We start from the raw sequence: 20,791 nt of genomic DNA on the forward strand, positions 1-20,791 counted from the left end.
GGGGGGTGGGAGGAATGGATGAGGAAGAACTTAACAACGGCATTGAGTTGCCCCCTAAAGGTTTTCCAAGGAGTGGGAAGGAGAAGCAGGACCGCATTACCTGATTTGTTTTTTACAAAAAGGATTCAAAATTTGCCTTCGATTCAAAAAAATTATGCAGAGGAACCTAGACCAGAAATAAGTTCAACCCATCAAACTCATCTGATCTGAAACAGAAAAAGACTCCTGATGAATATGTCAACACTTCCAAGATTTTCATTTCTTTTCTAAAGCAATTTCATCTGCAAATGAATTATGCACTCCAGGGCTAGACAGCGCCTCCATCCCAACACTCCAGAAAAAAATGTGTTTACTTCACTTTGCATTTCTTACAGCTCAGTGGGAAAGCAGTTGCCATGCAATTTCTGATCCAGTTTGGTTGGAGATGTCAGGTCTCCCTTTCCTACTCCAGAAAACAGCCAAAGCTTATAAGCCCAAGGTTGGAGAGTTCATTCCCTCCCCCAAGCACATTAAGTACATAAATCATCTCTCAAGAAAGAAGATAAGGCTCCCGGATTTCTATTTTGTCTGGCATGAAAACTAAAGTCCAATCTGCGAGGCATCATATTGTTATATCCATCAGCAGCGCACTGAAATCACTCTCAGAGATTGTGATTCTCGAAGCTATTTTTTTTTAGTACAATAGGCAGAGCGGGTCGTTGCCTGCACAGGTAACTGGAAGCAGGTTCCTATCCCTCATGAATGTATCTCCTCTCTGAAAAATAAATGTATCTCAGCGTGCAGTCTGAGGTTCTGAAGCGTGCAGTCTGAGGTTCTGAAGGGTTCCTATCCCTCATGAATGTATCTCCTCTCTGAAAAATAAATGTATCTCAGCGTGCAGTCTGAGGTTCTGAAGGGTTGCGCGCTGCCTTCCAGAGCAGGAGAGGAAGAAGGAACCTGGGTGTGAGTGTGAGGATGGTGATGGCCTGATGGCCGGGGCCACCCAGAGCAGGTCCTGAGCTGGTGCTGAGATGCCCTCTAGCGCTCATTCGTCATAGCCAGCGTCCAGGGTCGGGGGAAGGATGCTGCAAGTGAGACTAGAGTGAGGTTTTCTACAAATGCTCCTCTGATCCAGAGTCATGGTTCTGGTGTCCCTCAGCCACAGGTGACAGTGGTGGCATTTGGGGACAACGCTTATTTAAAGGCAGGCTTTGTTGTTGTGTTGGAAGGGGGCACCCTCAGGGTTTTGCTCCTACTTGGACCTCCCAAAACTCTGTCCCTGAGCCCTGGGCATGCGGGAGAGCCCCCGAAGTGTTTGCTGAGTGACTCAGTGGATGAGTCGCTTCTCCACATAAGGGACACCAAGCTCGTTGCTTCTGAGTGTGTGGACCCGTCTGCTTCCGAGGGCACCGATCTGCATCCGTCCCTCCACCATCTCTCAGTAAACTGAAAGAATTAACCCCACCCTCGCGTGTGTGGGATGAGGAATAAGACCCAAAGGCTGGATGGGGATGATCATTTGAAAAAAAACTCTGTGGGTAGAATAGAGTCTGGGCAGGTAGTCCGAAAACAAAGATGAAAGAAGGATGACAAAAAGGAATGAAGCAAAGAGACTTAGTGAAGCACCGGATGGAGCATGTGGCGCCACACTCCCCGGTGTCACTCCCCCGGGGTGACCTGGGCCGCCAGCGAAGTCACATCGTGAGTCAAGATGGTTGGGATCAGCAGCTCTCCTGCCTGACAGCTGGCCCCTGGAGCATCAGCCCTGGGGCTGCTCCCCATGTTGTGTGCTCTACCCCACGGCCAGACACCCCCAAGGACAGCGGTAGCAGCAGTGACGTGGGGGACAGGTTTCTGGAACCTCAGACAGGGGACCAGCCCTAAACTCTGTCCCGCACCAGAGATGGGCACAAAGGGGCAGGACTCTTGATGTCAAAAGAACCATAAAAGGAGAGGTGAACAAAATGGGGAGAGAAGGGCACAGGGCACAGGCAACATGGAGCCCTTGCTCCTCCCTCTTTCCCGGGCATGTGGTGTGAGCTCGCTGCGCGTGCCCACCCGCCTACTTGGTGACCCCACGATGGAGAAACCCCGACTCTCAGGCTATCCCTCTCAGGATCTCCATGTCCTCAAGGCTCTGTAACTCAATCCCAGTGCCTCGGTTTCCTCAGCTATAGAGTGGGGTGGACTAGAGCATGAACTCTGCGTCATTGTGGATCCACAGCCATGCCCCGGGTCACTCACCACATCAGGTGCACGCGCTACACAGGGCTGGGTCGCGGGAGAAGTGGAAGCTCTTGTATCTCTTGTGCCATTTCTCCTAGTCTTTCTAGTCCCCGTGCCTCACCACCACCCTACCTTCTTTCTTCTTCTTGAGCAGGCTCCAAACGTAGCCTTAGAAACCTTTCAGTGTTTCCAGGGAGCCACATTTCACTGCTTTCATGAGACGGCAGAAGCAGTCAGGCGATGGAGACCTTGGGCCCAGGGGATTGACCCCACGTTCTGAAGTCACTCTACATCAGAGTTTTCTTACACCTTTCTGCTCCTTCACCTGGAACAGAATGTGAAGGATTTGCTTATCAGTTGGTCTTCTCATAATGCCAATTTTTAGACCCTCGCCTGGATATTGTTATTGCTGCTAACACCCACTGGCAAAGTAATATCGCTAGAGGCACAGTGCTAGAAAGGAAGTGTTTGCTCGGGTTTTTTTTTTTTTTTATATCAAGGACTAACTATATCACAGTTAAAATCAATAGAAATGTAACCTTTTCAACCACATAAAATGAGATCATTTTTATTAGTAGTCATTTTCTCCCATTACAGTATCTTGATTGCAAAAGGTACCAGGTCAACTTAAGCTTTATTGAAAGACCATTAAAGAAACAAACTCATACTCATTTAAATAGTGAAGCCGGTGCATTAAAGAGATCAATGAAGTAAAAGCACCAGAGGTTGCTTTATTGAAACACCCCCACCCCCATCTGAGATTCACTCCACAATCACAATCTGAGCAGGCTCATAAACCTGGAAGACTAACCAACCGATAAAGAAGAAAATGTGGCTTCATTAAACAGGTGCAGAACATAAAGCCCTTAACTTTAATCTGATTAGACACAGAGTATTTAAATATTCTCCCCAGTACTGTATGACATCACTGCTACCTAGTTACCCAAAGAACACGAGAACACTAAGACGAAAAGATTCATATGCTTCTATGTTCATGGCAGCATTGCTCAAAATAGCTATTCATGCATGTATCCACCCCAAATCAATAGATGACTGGATAAAGAAATTGTGGACTGTATACTTAATGGAATATTACTCAGCTGTTTAAAATGATGGAGTGACTTTTGGGCACAAAATTTTCTCCTGACCCCACTTTCCCCATTTCTTTGTTTTGAAAATAATTATTTGTACTTATCTTGCATCAACTTCCCTCATTTTATCTTTTTTCCCCAATTTTATTGACGTGTAAATTGCATGCACTACCGTGTACGCATTTTAAGTATACAGGTTAAGTTTTGACAAAAGTACATAGAACCACCACAGGTCACTCTCCTATCAATTCCCTCCAGCCATTGCCCCAAGCAAGCACTCGTCAAATTTCTATTTCCAGTTCTGTACAATCACAGGTTAGTTTTGCCTATTTTATATCTTCATGTAAATGGAATCAGAGGCGATGCGATCTTTTACACCCCACTCCTTTCACTCTGCATAATGGCGCTGAGATTCACTGTACTTGCATTTAATTTGTATGTGTGTATCTGTATTTTAATCATAGTATCACACTTATGAATATGCCACCATTTGTTGATTGATTCAAATTGTTGATATACTTATGGATCATTTCCATTTTGGGGGTGTGATTGAATGAACCTGTTTATGAAAATGTGCATAAATTTTTCACTTATATAAATATCTGGGAAAGGAGTGGATGGCTTGTAAGGTAGATGTATTTTATGTTCCCTCCAGCAAAGCTGGAGAGTTCCAGTTGCTCTACTTACTCACCAGCACTTGATGTTATCAGTCTTCGTAAGTAGTCGTTCAAGTGGACATGCAGTGTTGCCTACCCTGGTTTTAGTTTTCGTTTCCCTGGAGACCTGTCAAGCAGTTCTTCATGTGCTTATTGACCTTGGTAAAGTCTTTTGCAAAGTGTCCAAGTCATTTACCCTTTTTGTTATTGGGCTGTTTGCCTTCTTAGTAATGAGCATGAGTTCTTTGTATATTCTGGATAAATTCTCTTGCACTCATTCCTAGTAGGGTCTTTGTCCATTTCCTTAAGTTGCTCTCCCCAGGATCACCAATGACCTTTTTCACTACTAAACACAGTGGCCAATGATCAGTTCTCACATTACTGCACTTGAAGACGATGTTCAACACAGGTGCGGTCACGCACCACATACAACATTTGGGACAGCAACGGGCCCTACATGCTAAATCTCACCTTTGTGTAAGTAAAGGACATTCTCACAAGACAAAGTCAACAAGTGACATCTCTAAGGATGGATCCCCACCGTTAAGTGACATGCGGGCTGGGATTCCCCCGTGCCAGGACCCCACCCTTGACCCCCTACCTAATTGGCCCTTCTGCTCAGTCTCCTTTGCGTCTTCCTCTCCTTGCTAACACCCACCCATTGGTGTGCTGCTGGCCTCCGTGTTTAGTCCCTTTTCCCTCTTCTGTCTTTATTCACCCCCTGGTGTTCTCAGCTGGTGTTACGTTTTACATTTTATCTAGATTGACTCTACCTTGAAACATCCAAATTCTGGGGTTCTCTCCATTTTCAGACCTGCTGTCCAGCGCTGAGGCCCCCCACAGGCCTCCTAGGCCCCTCATTCTGCAGTCATTCTATATATCAACCACCCCGTTGTTTAAAATGCGAGTCAGAACCTGTTACCCCTCCCTCAGAACCCTGCCACACCCTCCTTTCTCTCAGAGGCAAAGCCGCAGTCTTGGTACCAATGTGCAGCCCTACTGGGAAACGCCTGTCTCTTCTCACCCCACCCCTCTCACTCTCCTCTGAAGCCCCTACTTCAGGGGCCCAGACATCTGCAGGGTTTGTTTCATCCTGTGTTTCACCTCTGCTGGAATCTCCTTTTCGGGCACCGCAGAGGCTTCCAGCTCAGGCAGCCCACCTGCTCGCCTCCAAAGGATGACTGGTGGTCGGCTTCCTCTGGGGGCTCCTCTTCACATAACCAAGCTCCTGTATCTCGACCAGTCGGTCAGGGCCCCATGCTGGTCACTGCATGGCCACCACTTCCTCCTGACCTGTCCCCACCATGCAGGAAAGCTGTGGCCTCAGCCCCCACACTCACTACCGGCCGCAGCTTCCCGAGCCCAGGTCCCCTACACAGACGTCCCCTAAAGCTCTGGTGACTGAGGGTTCAGTAAGTCACCAGGAGCCAAGGCTAAGCCACCCCCAAACACACCAGGGCTTGAGAAGTCAAGGCCTGGAGACTAATCAAGACTGGCCTGGGGCCGACCTCAGCTCTGGTTGTCTTTATTCTTTTTCCTTCATTCATAGACTTTTTTTGCCTTCGCAGGACATTATTTTAGCAACGTGCTATCTGCTCATACCAGTTACTCTAGTCACAGAGTTCTATACAATCTAAAAACTAGAAATGTCCAAAATAGCAAACAACTGTATTAATTATGGTGCTTTCAGACAATTCTGAATGTCACAGTCACTTAGAGCAGAATTCATGTTTTTCAGGGATGTAAGAAAACGTTTATTAAACTGAGAAAGAATTAATCACATCTAATTTTATTTTTTATTCTTCTTTGTTTTCTTCCTCCCTTTTTCCACCTATTTTTTTTTTTTTTCTGTGTTACCCTTGGAAAGTCATTTTACCAAAATGTTTTGCCTTAAACTCTTCGGAGAACGTGTGGCTTATGAAATGGCGGAGCTGATGATTACTGTGTAAATTATTATTTAAACGGGGTTGAAATCCTGTGGTTATCGAGGTGATTTGCAACATGAAAGTCTATAAAGACTGGAGCCACCCTGAGGCTGGAATTCCAAGGAGAACATAGCCCGGGGCAGGTGCTGAGGGTGGTGATGGTCGCTGTTGATGTTCAAAGCTTTAGAGTCGCCCTCTGGCTCCTCACGTCTAGTCACACACAGACCCGCGGTCCCCAGCCCTGTCCGGCCCGTTCCTCAGAGGCGGCGTTTGGGGTTCGGGCGTCGCGTCGCGGCAGCAGCGCCCGCGGGCGTCCAGGAGGCGGCGCTGGGCCGCGGGAAGCCGACGGCCGCGGACGCCGCCTGTGCTCACCAAGGGCTGCGCTGAGGCAGCTGTTCCTTCACGGAGGCGTTTCTGACAGAAAACACAGGCCGCCGGGGAGTTCGGCCAGTCCCGCGCCGGCTGCGCCCCGGCGCTCGAGGCGGGACCCGAGGGGCGCGGCCACCCCGGGAACGGCCGCGGCGCCCCCGCCCGGCGGGAGAGGCGGCGCGAGAGCCCCTGGTTGTCCGGCCCGGGGTGTTTCTGGGAAGGAGCGACCCCCTGGTTAATCGTCCAAGGCCGCTCCCCCAGCAGGGTCTGGGGGTTCAGGGCTCCCCGCGCCGCTTCCTCGTCTGCTCTGGCCCCAGACACACGCCCCCCCCCCCAGCCCCATCTTCAAGGCCCCTCTGAACCCGGCTGCCTGCCTGAGCCTTTCCCGGGCTGCGGGGGGCTGGACCCCCGGGACCCGCGGCCTGTCACGCCCGGGCGGAGCGGGCGCTGCTGGACGAGGGGGGTTGAGGGGCGCCAACGCCCCCCACCCCCCTCCGCGTGCCTCCTCCTGGTCCCGGGAGCGCCCGGCCCGTCCGAGATGAAGCCACACGTGGTGGAACACGGGGTGCTGATGTCAGCATCTCGGATAAAGAGAACCCTAAGATAGAAGGCCGCCCCGTCGAGTGTCCTGGAGGCGCCCCACGACAGGGGAGAGCACCCCCAGAAGGACAGACGGAGGGCTCCAGCCCTTTGGGCAACGGTGTTGTCAGCCTCCGGGGAGCCCGGCAGCCCCGGCCCCGGGGCCACTCAGGAGTGGGGGGGGGGGCAGGGCCACAGGGCGCCCGCGGGTGTGTCCTGACTGAACAGGCACCGGGTCAGGGCGCGGGGGGCGCCTCAGGGGGGCCGCGTTGGCAGAGAGCGCGTCACCAGGCCGCGCGGGCACCGAGGCGGGGCCGGGCCGTGGTCGGGCAGAGCCCCCCCATTCCCTCACCCCCTGGGCGAAGCTCCCCGACCTGCCGGGGCCTCCCACGGAAGCTTCTAGAAGCCCCTCTCCTGCTGGCCCCGGCGCCCTCTGCTGGGCGAGCCACGGCGGGAGCTCGCGTCGGCCCGGGACGGGCCGGGAGGAGGCCGCGGGCTGGGCGCGACAGGCCCCGGGGCGTCCTCTGGCTGTTTTCAGCTTCTGCATTGCTGCTGGGGGTCCCTGGACCCTACACCTAGTTACACCTGCGCGGTCCCAAAGCTGTTCCTGTTTCCCACCCCCCTCTGCTCCTCAGCCCAGCCTTTCCCCAAATCCCAGCTAAATCCTCCTGCCTGGGAGCAAAGCAGACAGCAGGAGGGGTGCAAGGGCAGGGGAGAGAGAAGCCTGGGGTGTCCCCCGTACCAGTGAGGAGGACTCGACCAGTTCTCCTTCCCTCCTTTCTTTAATTCACTCTGGGGTTCCAGCCTCATGGATGTAAAAGACTCCCCATCTTCAGAAGCCTTTGTCATATTTTCCATTCTAAGTGTTACTAGGGGTTTTCTTAGCTAAACAAGTGATTTGGATGAGAATTATAGATCAGTGTCTATTTAGATCCACGGTCACCATTTTTAAATCAATGAATAAAGACTTAGGAGTGTTTGTGACATTTATAGATACATCAGCCAGGCAGGGTCACGGAGAGTTATTAGATGACAGAGGAAACTTTAAAAAGCCCAAAGAACTGATCAGAGGTCCCAGATGGCTTCGAGGCTGGAAAGGGAATGAATGTTTATTGATGACCTGCACAACCTTAACAAGCGCATCAGCTGTCTTTACAAACATTTTAACCGACATGGAAAGTACCAGTAGAAGAGAAAACTGTCAGCTATAGAAGTGACACATCTATCACCCTAGAGTAGGGAATAATACTTTTCCTTATGTAGAAAGGGATTTGTATCCTCTCTCTCTAATAAAATGGGGCATCTTTGAAATCTTTAAAAAAAAAAAAATTCAGAACTGTTTGAGGAGGCTGTTGGGAGGCTTTGAAACAAAAGAAATAAAGTTTAATATCAATAAATGTAAAATTTAACCTTTGTTTCAAGTCTTTAACTAGAGAGCGAGAGGGACAGGAAGAGTCTAAAGTAATCTATCAAACAAACAATGAGTTTTACTCACTGTGCGCTCACTCCTAAAAGCCCCGTCTTGTCTGGCTAGATCACACAAGAATTAAGGAAAGAGAGGCCCACTGAGTGCCATGAAGGCCCACTGTGTGCAGGGGACCCCATCTCAAGGCTGACTTCCTTCCCTGCCTGCTGCTTTAAGAGTTGCAACAGCAAATGTCCCCATGTTTTTATTGAGGACCTACTATGTGCTCAGCACTGTACTGGGCTCAAAGACACAGAAATCTGAAAGTCTAAATATAGAAATTTGATATTTTTAAAGACCGTGTACTATATATATACACTGGCCCTTATGACACATGATGATTTAGTTGTGTATTTGTTGCCACAGAGTTTCAAAATACAGTTTTAGGTGATGAAAAGTAAGCTACAGTAATTTATGTAGTTGGCTTCCATTCAATTTTTGTAAAAAATATCAAAAGAACATACGTAAAAAATGTCCATTACCACCCAGACCAGGTGTCTGGGCGTTTGCAAGGAGCCTTTGGACAACAAATGGAGGCAGGCAGCAGTCGTTCCTCGAAGTCGCCACTAGATGGCGCCAAAGCAGCTACTACTGAGCAGCAAAAACAGTAGCTTTTGCTCCAGAGAAATAACTGTATGAGATTCTAAAAGTTGTAGCATTTCTAGCGGAATTCATGTCTTGCTAGTGGTGCACCTGAAATCACAGAAGATTTTTCAAAATCACAGTCGAACTTGCCGGGTTTTGCTTAGCAGTGTTGGGGGATTTTTGTCCCAGCACTGCCAGAATGCCCGGTCTCCCCAGCTTCCCGAGATGGGAGGGCGCCTGGACACGTAGCCCTGGGTTTCTACCCTAGCGATCCAGGTGTAGGTCATCGTTAATGGTAAATCATCATTCCCCACAGCAGCTCCTTCTCAGCATGTGAGCGACGTCAGCTCGCTCCTGACCTCCCGTACCCTCCGGGCCCCAGAGCCGCCCTCTCTGAGCAGCAAGGACCCAGGGGTGGGCCTCGTTTGTGGGGCCTGCCAAGGCCCAAAGGAGGGCCTCTGTGTGCAGTTCCCGTGGGAATGCCCCGCCTGCCTGCTGTCTTCCCACCCGCCCCTGCCTTAGCGGCTGCTCAACTCCGGAAAAACCCAGGTTACGGAACAGGTGGGCTGAAAGCAGCACAGAAAACTCTGCAAGTCCACAGTCAGGGTGCCACACTGGACACTTGGAAGGTCACAAAGGACAGACAAGTCTGGGGTTCGGCTCTCTGGTTGGCACTTTGTGGGAGGGGACTGTCCCTGGAAGATGCACTGCTCCCGGCTCTTCTCTGGAAGCGCCTTGCCTCTGCTCCTTTTTTCCTTCCTCCCCTGCCAGCTCACCTTCACGCCAGAAATAAACAACAAGCTCTCCCAAAGCAACCCCGGGTTCTCTGTCCCTGCCCTCCCCTGGACGGAAAGTGTCGATTGAGGGATGAAGAGTTTACTGCAGCCTCAAAGTGAGGATGGCAACCCAGGAAGCAGCCCTCAGAGCTGTGCCAATAAACACGAGTTTGAATTTCGTTTTTCCAGGTGGCAACTGCAAATCTTTGACATTAAAGATGTAATTATTCTTGACAGGAGGGGCTTCCAGCCCTGGACTGTCCTAAACTAAAGATACACTAATGTGGAGGATGCCCAGGCAGGGTTCCTTCTCTTCCTGGCCAAAGAATGCCCTCGGACATGGAAAATGGCTGGTTTTATCTGCAGGCATCAGATTTTGCCCAGCGGTTCCAGCCATTCCGGCTTTGCTCTCTTGCCTGGTAAACTAGGGAGTGGGGTGTCCCCAGAAAATTTTACAATATGTTCACACTGCCCGGTGGCAGAAAGGAGAAATTATCCACCCTCATTTGATATGCAAGAAAACTATATTTACCCAACCCCAGTATATGTGTGTCCACGTGTATATTCCCACGTGCACATACACACACACCTTCATTCTGAAGCTCAGTATTGCTCTGTAAGCCAACATAGCAGAAGGTGAAGAAAACAGAACAGTAAAAAGATCCTAAAGAAAATGTGTTGCCCTCGATGCAGCATTTTCTATCTGCGGTTAGTACTGGAGATTGAACCAAGCAGATTTTACTCTATTAAAATGAGCAAAGCAAGTAAATTACCCACAGAAAATATGCTTAAGGTGGAGGACAATTCACAAAGGGCCTTCACTTACCAAGTTCCCCTTGTCTTCAAATAACCCCAGCCACGGACTAGGGGGACCTCGCCTCTTCCTGGGCTGGAACCAGCCCTGATGACAGAAGCCAGCGGGAAACCAGGACTCGAAGGGGGATGTCATCCTCCAGGGAATCGTCCGTTCCGGTACAAGGCAGGACATTCCTCTAAGTGTCTCTTGTTTTCTCCCCGCAGCTGGACCATTACCCTTCTGTGAGCTACCACCTGCCAAGCTCGTCAGACACACTCTTCAACTCTCCCAAGTCGCTCTTTCTAGGAAAAGTGATAGGTAAGTGCTGCTTGGGAAGTCAATGTATGTTCCTGTGGCTGGGAGAAAAATTACATTAGGAATTTGGATTTTGAAAATACCAGGTAAACTTCCCTCATTGGGTTCCATGATGAAAACTCTCTGTGCAAGGAAAGTGGTGTTGTTTTTCTCACCGATGGAGGAGATCACGCCTTATCAGATCATGTTTAGGGTAAATTGCTCCCATCGCATATTCTAATGCTACTAATTTGCCTTTGAAACACGCTGTGATATTGATGGGCTTCTCAGTCAGGGATGGCAGCGGAACCAACTGTGGTGTGTGGCATAAACTCAGTGAAGTTGAGGTGTCTGCTCTGGGCTCCTGGTGTCGAGTGTGTGCACTGGCTTATGCTTTGTTAGCTGCTTCTCCCTACTGACAATGTTTAACTTTTTCTTTCCGAAGTATGTTGACATGATTCTCTCTTCCACTCACCGATGTTATTTGCAAATTAGAAGGACAGCCTCTCCTGCTGGGGGCTGGGACGTGAAGAGGCAGCCCACCCTGATCTTCACAGTAGATCCGACTAGATTGTAGTCGCGATTGGTCATCTACTGTCTACAACTGTAGATGTGATTGGTTAAGTGTTTGTAAAGGGTTAACATAAAGCCACTGAATTTTTTTTTTTACTATGAAAAGGTATATTGTGAACCCAAAATGAAAATGGCAAGATGGTGGGTACCGCACAGGCTGAGGAGAAGGGCACTTGGGGTCAGGGCAGATGGATGCCAAATGTCAGGTCTTCAGTCCTAGTCTCCCAGTCAGGACGGATCCCAGCTGCGGGGGCAGCACTGAGTCCCGGCCACTAGGGGCCTGGTGTCTCATGAAGCTGCCACAGGAACTTCGCTGACTCTCAGGCAAGCATGCATGTGAGAAGAGGCAGGTTTGTTTAGAGAAAGGAAAGGTTTATTAAAGAGAAAAGGAACAGAAGTAAAGTGGGACTCCCAGGCCCGGGGAGGAAGCTGCAGTGGAGTCGTGCCTCAGGGAATACAGACCTTCTTTCCCTGGTTATTCTCCAGCCCCGTCAGTCTCTCTGTGATTGGTTTGTTCTCGGTGGTCTCACTCACTGTCTTAATGTCTCTGTGCCCAGAACTAAGTCTCTGTGTCCCAGCCCTTATCTTAGCACACTTTTCTTTATCGTCCTTGTTCCAGAATGTCCTGTTGCCCCTAGTCTTGGGGTGTTTGATTCGTCCCTTTTGGAATTTGTTGCTGTTATCTCTGGAGCTTTCTTATTCCTGCAAGGCTTTTCCTATTCTATTCTGACCCTGGAAGCTGTCCGCTTGCCCTTGACTCAAGATGGTAACAGGTGACCAAACATCTGATAGAAACAATGGTACCCACGTAGGAGGACCTGCTACAGGCCTGTGCACTCAATACTCCCCAGAGAAATCCCATGAGGGGGTCGAGAATGTCATCACCTCTATTTCACAGGCGAGGAAACTGAGGCCCAGAGCAGTCAGAAAACTTGGCAAATCAACACCGTGGCCTTGAGTGTCGGGGTGCAGCCAAAGCCACCAGTCAGCACCAATCTTGGCTGCTGGGGGTCAGACCCTGGGGGAATCGTGAGGTGTGTCCCCAACGCTGGAGGGCCCCTTTTCTGCCCCCCCCCCCATGCATGTCTGTCTCGCTCAGCCAGAAGTAACTGACAGTCTCAAGTGCTTCTTCGCACCCTGGTGATTCCATCAGGACAAACGCTACCCCCAAATCTGCTGATTCTCCTAATGCCGTGGCACTAGGCTGTCCCTAGAGGGACGTTCACGAACTTAACCTGACAGGCGGACTCCGTGGCCTTCTGAAACTCCGAATCAGGCTGTGTGGGACGTGGGGTGAGTGCTGAGTCCCGCTCCGCAGAGTTGCAGACGTGGCGCGGGCCTGCATAGTCGCAGACAAACAGCCCCAAGAGCCACTTCCTCGAGACTGACCACGCTATCCAGGGTGCATGGCCTGGGCCTAGGGACATGGACCCGAGTCTGGGCCGGGCTAGGCTACCTGTAGCTGTCAGGAAGCCCAGGGCGGCGAAGAGGGGCGTCCTGGCGTCTGCAAAGGACAGGGCGGGGTACCTGGGGTCCTGCCTACTCCCTAGAGACCACCAGCCAGCTCCCTGCCCACCCTGGCTGGGCGCGCCGTTCCCAAGCTCTACCCAGTCACTTCACTTCCTTGGGCCTGACTGGAACCTCAGGGCCCAGTCCCTTGGTTGTAAAATAGGGTCCCATTTGCCTCCCCTGCAGGCAGTTAGACCTGGGAGGGGGGACAGACACGAGTGACTGTTCACCAGCTGAGTAAATGTCCACTGGGGAAGACAGGCTGGACTCCAGGCAGACACCACTGAACTCCCCGAGCTCTCACCCCAGAGAGATGGAGGCCCCACACCGGGCTTAGCTGGGTAGGGACTGGTCAGAAACTGACCCTGTAAAGGAAGGCAAAGGGGCGGAGCTGCAGGACGCTGTGACTTTGCTGGTCGCTCTTGAAGGGCCCGACGTGGGGCAGGACAGGTGAAAAGGGTGGCGTTCAAGGGCAAGTGTGCTCGTCCTAAAGGGAATGGACGAAGCTTATTCTGGAAGTAAAATGTGATCGCACCCAGCCCACCACTAGCAGGATTTTAGAATGGGCTGTCAGGCTGCCTAGTCCTTCGAGAGGGAGGCCAGCCCTGCTCGTCACAAAGGAGGGATTTCACAGACCCAGTCAAGTCCATTCTTATCACCCACGCACTGAGTGACATCACACACTTGATGTGACTGTTTTCAGTCATGGATTTAATACCCCTCGAGAAATCTTTAGGTCAAGGAAGAGAAATATAATTGCCAAGGTTTGTATTTTTTCAACATTTCTCTCAATGCCACGGATAAATCGCAAATAGAATGTTTATTAAGTTTCCATGTGACACAGAGCTGAGGGGATGGTTTCATTATCTGGAGGATAAAAAGCACTTCAGAAGCATCTTGACAGGCTAGAAAGATAGGATAAAAATAATGAGATGAAATATAATCGAGATAAACTTAATTCCTGCACTTAGACAAAGATAAATAAATAAAAGCATCTAAGTAGGACATGGCCAGACTCCTGTGTCGTAGGGAGACTCCAGGAGCTGGTAGATGGACACTCTGATAAGGGCCAACATTATGCGGTGATTGATTTTTAAGTAAATGTAATTCTGAGCTTCAGTTACAAGAGAAGCCTGTCTGGAGCGGGACAGTCAGCCCGTGGCTGGGATGCTGTGGCCACAAGGAGGCGCCTCACTTTAAGTTGGAGATTAATCTTCTGAGGAGACAAGAGAGACGAGGAGGCTGTAAGAAACGTCCAGAAACCCAGGGAGATTTACTCAGAAGAAAGACATGATTTCAGAGAAGAGAATCAATTTCCAGTCTTTGTCAACTCTGCAGGAAGGGAGTGTGAAGCCTTGGAGAGGCGTCCGCTACTGCACTGAGGTCGACCAGTAGGAAGAAAATTTCATGCTTCAGGAGAATGAGAGTAATTAAAATATCAGAGGCCTGTGCTTGGAAATAGTGAGCTCTTCCTTATAGAGAGTACTCAGCAGAGGCTAAATGGAAATTGGTCCTATTCTTTGAGATTTCTGGATTGAGTGAGCTCAAATTAGAATAAATCTAAAATAAGATGTATGCTGGGAGTAATTTCCTTTTTTGAAAAGGCAAGCAGTGCAGATTTAAAGCAGAGAAGATCCTCTTGTTCTGTGTGAGAACTGAAAGGAAACTCATTCAGAGTTCCCTGGTGGCAGCCGCTGCCGTGATTGTATTGTAGATAGGACTGTGGAATGTCAAATCAACTGCCCGTCTCATCACTATAAATTCAATGTTATTAAATAGACAGCCTCTATTTTCATGATGGCCGTATTCATTTTAATTTTAATTTAGAAAGTTAACTCCGAATCCCTTTTTATTAATATTTTTCAGACTAGCTCTTTATGCTAGTCTGTAATGGCTGTAAATCATAGTACTCTAGAATCATAGTAGAGTAGGTCTACAATAAAAAGACAGTAATTTCTCTGTGCGCATTTGAACAACTGTGTTTGGAGAGGCGTTGAGTGACTATGCAGTGTTTTACTGACCATGGCCATTTGTCAGTGGCAGTGTCTAGTGTGTGGAAATTAGAGGTGAATGCTTAGCATTCAAATTTAATATCGTTTGCAAGTCATATTGGTCCAGGGTCCTCATATTTCCCAAACTATCATTACCCAAAGCCACTCTGAGAGAAGACATTCCTGTAGGTAGCCACACATGGTTTCTATTATAATCTAAATGTGAGTATTATGATCTGTTGATAAAGAGTGTTATTGTAGGACTTCCCCAACTTTCTGGAACTGTGGTCAAGTTCCTCACATAGGAAACGACATTATATGTCTTTGTTGGTGAAGTAGTGTTCTGTGCTAGCAGCATGTTCCTCAACGAATATTTCTTTTTTTTTTAAGATTGACTTATTTATTTATGCATTCAAGAACTGGGGTATAGGCCAGAGGTGCTGGGGGAGTGAGAGGATTCCCCAGAGACAGAGTAGGGAGCAGAACAGGTGGATCTACTGAAATCCACTGCTGAGGGGAGCAGTGGGCAAGACAGGAGAGGTCTGCTGTGCCATGTGAGTAGCTCGCTGGCCTGGGATCAAACTCATGCTGCAGTGGCTGCCAATAGCTTCATAATGCTGAGACAACCCCTAGGCCACCAGGGGTGCCCAGTCAATGAATATTTCTAATCAAGAAGTTATAAGTAGAGAAGACATGGAGTTTCTGGGCCGGAGCACTTACTTTCTGGTGCAAGATCCTCTGGTATCTTTCTTTCCTTTGATGGGGACTATAATCCTCATGATAGTGGTTGATCCATCAACAGGGCCCCTTTGTGACCACACTGAACAGAGAACTTTGTCAACTCACGATGCGCTCAGAGCTGAGAAAGAAAACCTTTGCTTTCTCAAGCTAATGGGACTATAGGCCTGCTTGTTACTATGGCAGAACATAACCTATCTTGACAGATAGCAAGGATGGCAGCTAAGAACTGCCGTTGCTGTCACACATGTGGGCTTGCATTCTTACTCAATCACCTAGAAATGGTATGACTTTGGCGAGTTACTTAATAGCTTAAAAGCATTCTGCTGCTTCATATTCCTACTTCTTAAAGTAAGAAGAGTATGGTCCCTATGTCACAAAATAATTCATGTTCAAAACAGCCAGGGTCTGCCACATCATATGTCCATCACGAAATTTATTGTTTTTATTCACTATTATTTAAGTAAGGAAGTAGTCATGGCTTGCTGTGTGCCAGACTTTATAGAAATCATAAACATCAGTTTCTGCCTTTCAAAGGCTTAAGTTCTCATCGGAAGAGAGAAGATGATGACAAGGCAGTCAGAAGTGGCAGGATCCTTGGAAGGTGGAAGTACAGTCTCTTTTGGAGCAAGTAGGAGGGACATTCAGCCCCGTCCAGGAAGGGAGGGAAGGCCGTCGAGGGGAAGGGACACCATCAGCCAGAATTACCAGGCGAAGGACTGGGGTGGTGGGGTGGTGGAAATGGGGGAAAGGGAGGGGGTGTTGTAGTTCCCTGTGGCTATGTAACAGCCCACCCAAAAGCGTATGGCTTAAATAATAATTCATTATTTCATGCAATTCCTGGGCTTGAATGGATGACGTTTTTGCTTCATGGGGTCTCAGCTGCCCTGTAGGATCTCAGGATGGCCCAAAGAGGCCTAGCTCATGGGCTGCGGGGGGTTCACAGAGCTGTCAGCAGGGGCTCGGCTGCGTGGGCGCCTCCTGCGTGCGGCTGGGCTCCAAGAAGCAGGGTCCGAGAACGAGGCACAAGCTGGAAATCGCTAAGACCACGCCTCAGAATTGGCACTGGGGCCCTTTATCATGAACCCTTTATCATGCTCCTGCCCATGCTCCAGAAACAGGGAAGCAGGCTCTACTTCTGGATGGGCCCAGGGCTGGGGCACACTGCAAAGGTGCTCGTGGGTGGGAGGATTCGTGCCCATCTTTGGAAATGTGAGGGCAACCTTAGGAGCCACGGCAAGTTTCATTCAGAAAGGTGGAAGCTGGAGGAGGAAGAGGCAAGTGCTTAAAATGCAGCCGCCGTGAGCTGACTCAGCTCAAAACAGGCTCTGTGAGTGGGGTGAAGGGTCCCCGTCTGCAGGCAGCCCCCCTTTGATCCTGCCAGGATGGGAATGGATTATTAGACCATGTTCACTCTCAAAACATGACCAGAGTGGACTGATAAGTGTCATCACCTGCCTTGTGTCGGGGCCTCCCATCGGTGGAACCGGAGGCTAGAGCTCACAGCCCCGGGCAGGGTAGGGGTGAGGAGGTGCGCAGGTAAGAATGGCGGGGAGCTGAGGACTGAGGATCAGTGTGTTTGGGAAGGGTCTCAGGAAATATTAGTAGGACAGGAGAAATAAAACAGAAAGCATCTTCACATTATCAAGCCACTCCATCGTGTCTCCGGGGCTCAGGACAGCTGGGGAACTGCCCCCCACCTCCCAGAGCACCCACCTCCTCCCCAAATGTATGGGGTATCACCACCCCACTAGTCAATCCCCCCTGCATTTGCACCCAACATCCCCCCAAGCCAGAAAAGCGCTCAGGGCACAGGGGGGTCCAGGCGCCAGACTTTGGGGTCCCGGGTGAAGGCAGATGTGAGGCAGGGTCCTGATAACATCCCTCAAATAGTGGAATTCATTTACAGGCTGAGGTGATCATGTCCTGAGGGCAAAAGGGTGTCATGGCAGCATTTTTTTTTTCCAATCAGAATAACCTGATCAGATTGACACTCTGGAAAGATAACACCATCTGCAGGGTGGAAAATGCCAGCGTGAGGGAGAGGCTGCAGGGAGACCCAGTTGGAGGTTGCTATGGTTATCACAGAGCTGCACATTGGAACACACAAAGAACGTGGATGTGGGAGAAAAGGCCTCGTCTTTGTCTGTGCGGAGCTCGCATTCCTTCCAGATAGCGAGGGCACAAAGGAAGCATCCGGGCGGGCGCAGCAGCGTCTGATCTGCCCGCAGTGACAGCTCCTTCCGGGGGTGCTCCCTCTGGAACCAAACGTCCGGTCTCTCCAGCGGCCTCCTGCCCCGCTTCCTGCCCCGCCTTGGCGGCCAGCTCTGTGGAAAGCAGACGGGGCGGGCAGGAAGAGGCAGCCACTCCAGAGCAGTTCTGGCAGCATCGCAGGAGGCCCCGCTCCCTTGGGCTTGCCCTGCCCACCACCTCCTGGCCTCCAGCCATGGCCCGCGTCCTCTCACCACTGCGGCTCTTCTGGCCTTGGCCGTTGCAATGTGTGTTTGGTCAGTGGACGGTCTTGGCTCCCAGGACACGTCCTGCCAGCCCCTGCCTGCCTTCCTGCAGCTTCTCTGTCCGCTCAGCACCCACTAGAGACAGACGTCGAGTCTCAGTCATGTGCCCCCTCCCCATAGATGTCAGCTCCCCAAGGCAGCCCCTGGCAGATTCAAGGGTTTCACCTCAGGGCCAAGGCTGAGAGGCTGGTGAGGGCTCCTCTTCTTCCCTCTCCCCAGGAGGTGGGCAGCCTGGTGTTGGAGAAGGACCCCCTCCCTACATGGCAGTCCCCTGCCAGAACCCCTCGATGGGGACAAGGGGAGAGCCCGCACCATTTACAAGCCACTTCCTATGCTCTGTCTAGGCCACAGCTCTGTGCTCCTGCCTCCCCCTGCACTTCTTTTGCTCATAGTTCTCTTAGGCTTAAAAATTCTTACTTTTTATTTCCAAGGAGGATTTGCTCTCCCCGTGGTCTGGGCATCCCCAGTGCCGCTGTAGCACAAAGCGTGGCTCCCATGTTACACCCCCTGATCTTAGAACCCCAGGAAGGAGAACACAGCTCGTTGGGGAGGAAGTGAGTTTGGGCAGCACAGACCCCTCGTGTAATCTCCGAGTGATTTAGGATTTAAACCTTGGGGACCTTGAAGGCTCAGCTACTGGAAAAAAGAGAAATCAAGTCTCCCTTCACTGGCTACTCTGAAGGACAAAATAAGATCACACAGGGAAAGGTGAGCAGAAGCATCCAGCTCAGCCAATGCATGAGTACCTTGGAGATCTATTCGGGAGGCTGGTCTCCAGCACACTTCTCTGCAACAGTTGAAGGAACAGTGCAGCAGCCATCGGAAAATAAATGCTTGCTCCGATGAGTTACTCATCTCTTCAAAATCTATTGAGTGCGGATAATCCTGCTATAAAAAAGACATTAAATGTTTACAACAGATATTTTATATAACTTTTATTTTCCGGCTGCAAGCTTAGCTGGATTTTGAGTGTGACGTCTCCATGTTCTGGAATTAAGATAGATGCTGTGGTCTCAGTAAGATTTTTTTTTTCCCTCACTTTTAAATGTAGCTGTTAGAAATAATAAAGCATTCTGATCCAAAGCCGATCTTCTTACATTTTTTTCAATAATTTTTAGTTGCTAATTCACTCACTTCTCCTAAGTATATTCATGCTCAAACTATTATCCCATCTTGATTGTCCCTAGGAATTAGCATTTGAAATTTGCACTCATAGAAGAAAGCAAAGCCATAAATCAGAAGGGAACCATTATTCCTTCTTCCTTTGTCACTAGAATCACTTTAGTTAACAGACAGCCCTTTATCTCATCTACAGCCTCTAGACAGGTAAAATAGGGAGCAGAGTGTTGAGTGCTAACTAACCACGCGCCTTTGAGTCAGTACCTACTTCAATCCCCCTTGAAAGACTGGGAGGATTTAAAGCGATATGTGCCAAGTCATATAGCTAGCAAGAGGCGGAGCCAGGGTTCCGAGCAGACTCTTCTTATGGTTGTTGGTTGTGGGTTTTTCTGTTTGTTTTGTTTTATGGAAGAGAATAGACACCTTTTATTTGACATTTTGTTTAGTCTCTGATAGTGCTCTGCCCTCCTCTCTCCTTTCGCTCTGTCTCCTGCCATCTGGATAGATGCATCCTCATCAGCTTTCAACCTGTGGAGGTCTCCAGGTTATCTGGAACCCTGATACAGTGACAGTCAGGGTCACCCACACACAGACAGGCCTGGCTTCAGAATCCTGGTTAATACAGGACCTGCAGTGGCTGGTAGGGAGGAAAGAGAAGTCCATCCATAAGCACAGGTTCTACATAAAGCTTCTGCATAAATTAATTTGGGGAGACCTAGTATTTCTTTAATCACTAAGTTTTTTGTGGATTTTTCTTACTATGAATCATAGGACGCTACCCTAAACCATGTAAAACCTTTTGTTTTTACTAGTAAGGTAATTTAATTAAAATGAGTTAATAGCAAATGAATGGCTGTTGTAAGGTACAAAGGAGCACTTGTTACTAATTTAAAACAAAGTGACCTAGTCTTGCAAATGGATTACTCGCATGGAAATTAATGGCTTGACATTTTGATTTTATAATTTTAAAATTTAATTAGCTGACTTATTTTTAGAGAAGCTTTAGGTTTACAGAAAAGCTGGGGGGGGGGTTCCACTTACCCCCTTCTGCTTCCCCGTGTGTTTTCCTCTGTTATCAGCATTTGATGTCATCCTTGCCACAACATAGCACACTTGTTGTAACTGACACACAATTATTGACATAATATTATTGGCTGAAGTTCATTGCTTACATTAGGGTTGTACAGCCCATGGATTTTGATAAATATATAATGTATTAAATGCATATAATGTAGTCACCATTACAGTATCATACAGGATAGTTCAACTGCCACAAAAACCCCTGCTGTCCCAGCTGTTCTTCCTGCTCACCTCTCACCCCTGACAACCCCTGATTTTTTAGTCTCCATATTTTTGCCTTTTCCAGAATGTTATAGAATTGAAATCATACTGTTTTTAGCTCTCAAACTGGCCTCTTTCACTTAGTAGGATGCATTTAAGTTTCCTCCATATCTCTTTATGCTTGATAGCTCATTTCTTTTTATTGCTGGATAATATTGCAGTCTTATCTTGCTGGGGGGTAAAAAACAAGAAGCTAAATTTGAACAGCTATTATAGAAAAAATGTGGAATTTAATAAAGAAAAACAATTGTTCAACTTTGCTC

At 49.1% G+C, this 20,791-nt stretch overlaps 1 protein-coding gene across 1 annotated transcript in view; it reads left to right on the plus strand.

Moving 5' to 3' along the window:
* CNTNAP2 (contactin associated protein 2) overlaps window positions 1-20,791 on the plus strand; it is a gene marked incomplete at both ends in the record, with an annotated part of 1,573,870 nt that overhangs the window by 1,480,411 nt on the left and 72,668 nt on the right. Inside the window, one exon of the mRNA XM_084230860.1 lies at window positions 10,672-10,765. Within this exon, the coding sequence (XP_084086986.1) occupies window positions 10,672-10,765 (94 nt within the window). The remainder of the gene's footprint in view (window positions 1-10,671; window positions 10,766-20,791) is intronic.

The sequence above is a fragment of the Talpa europaea genome, assembly GCF_964194135.1.
Source record: "Talpa europaea genome assembly, chromosome: 3".
NCBI lineage: Eukaryota > Metazoa > Chordata > Mammalia > Eulipotyphla > Talpidae > Talpa > Talpa europaea.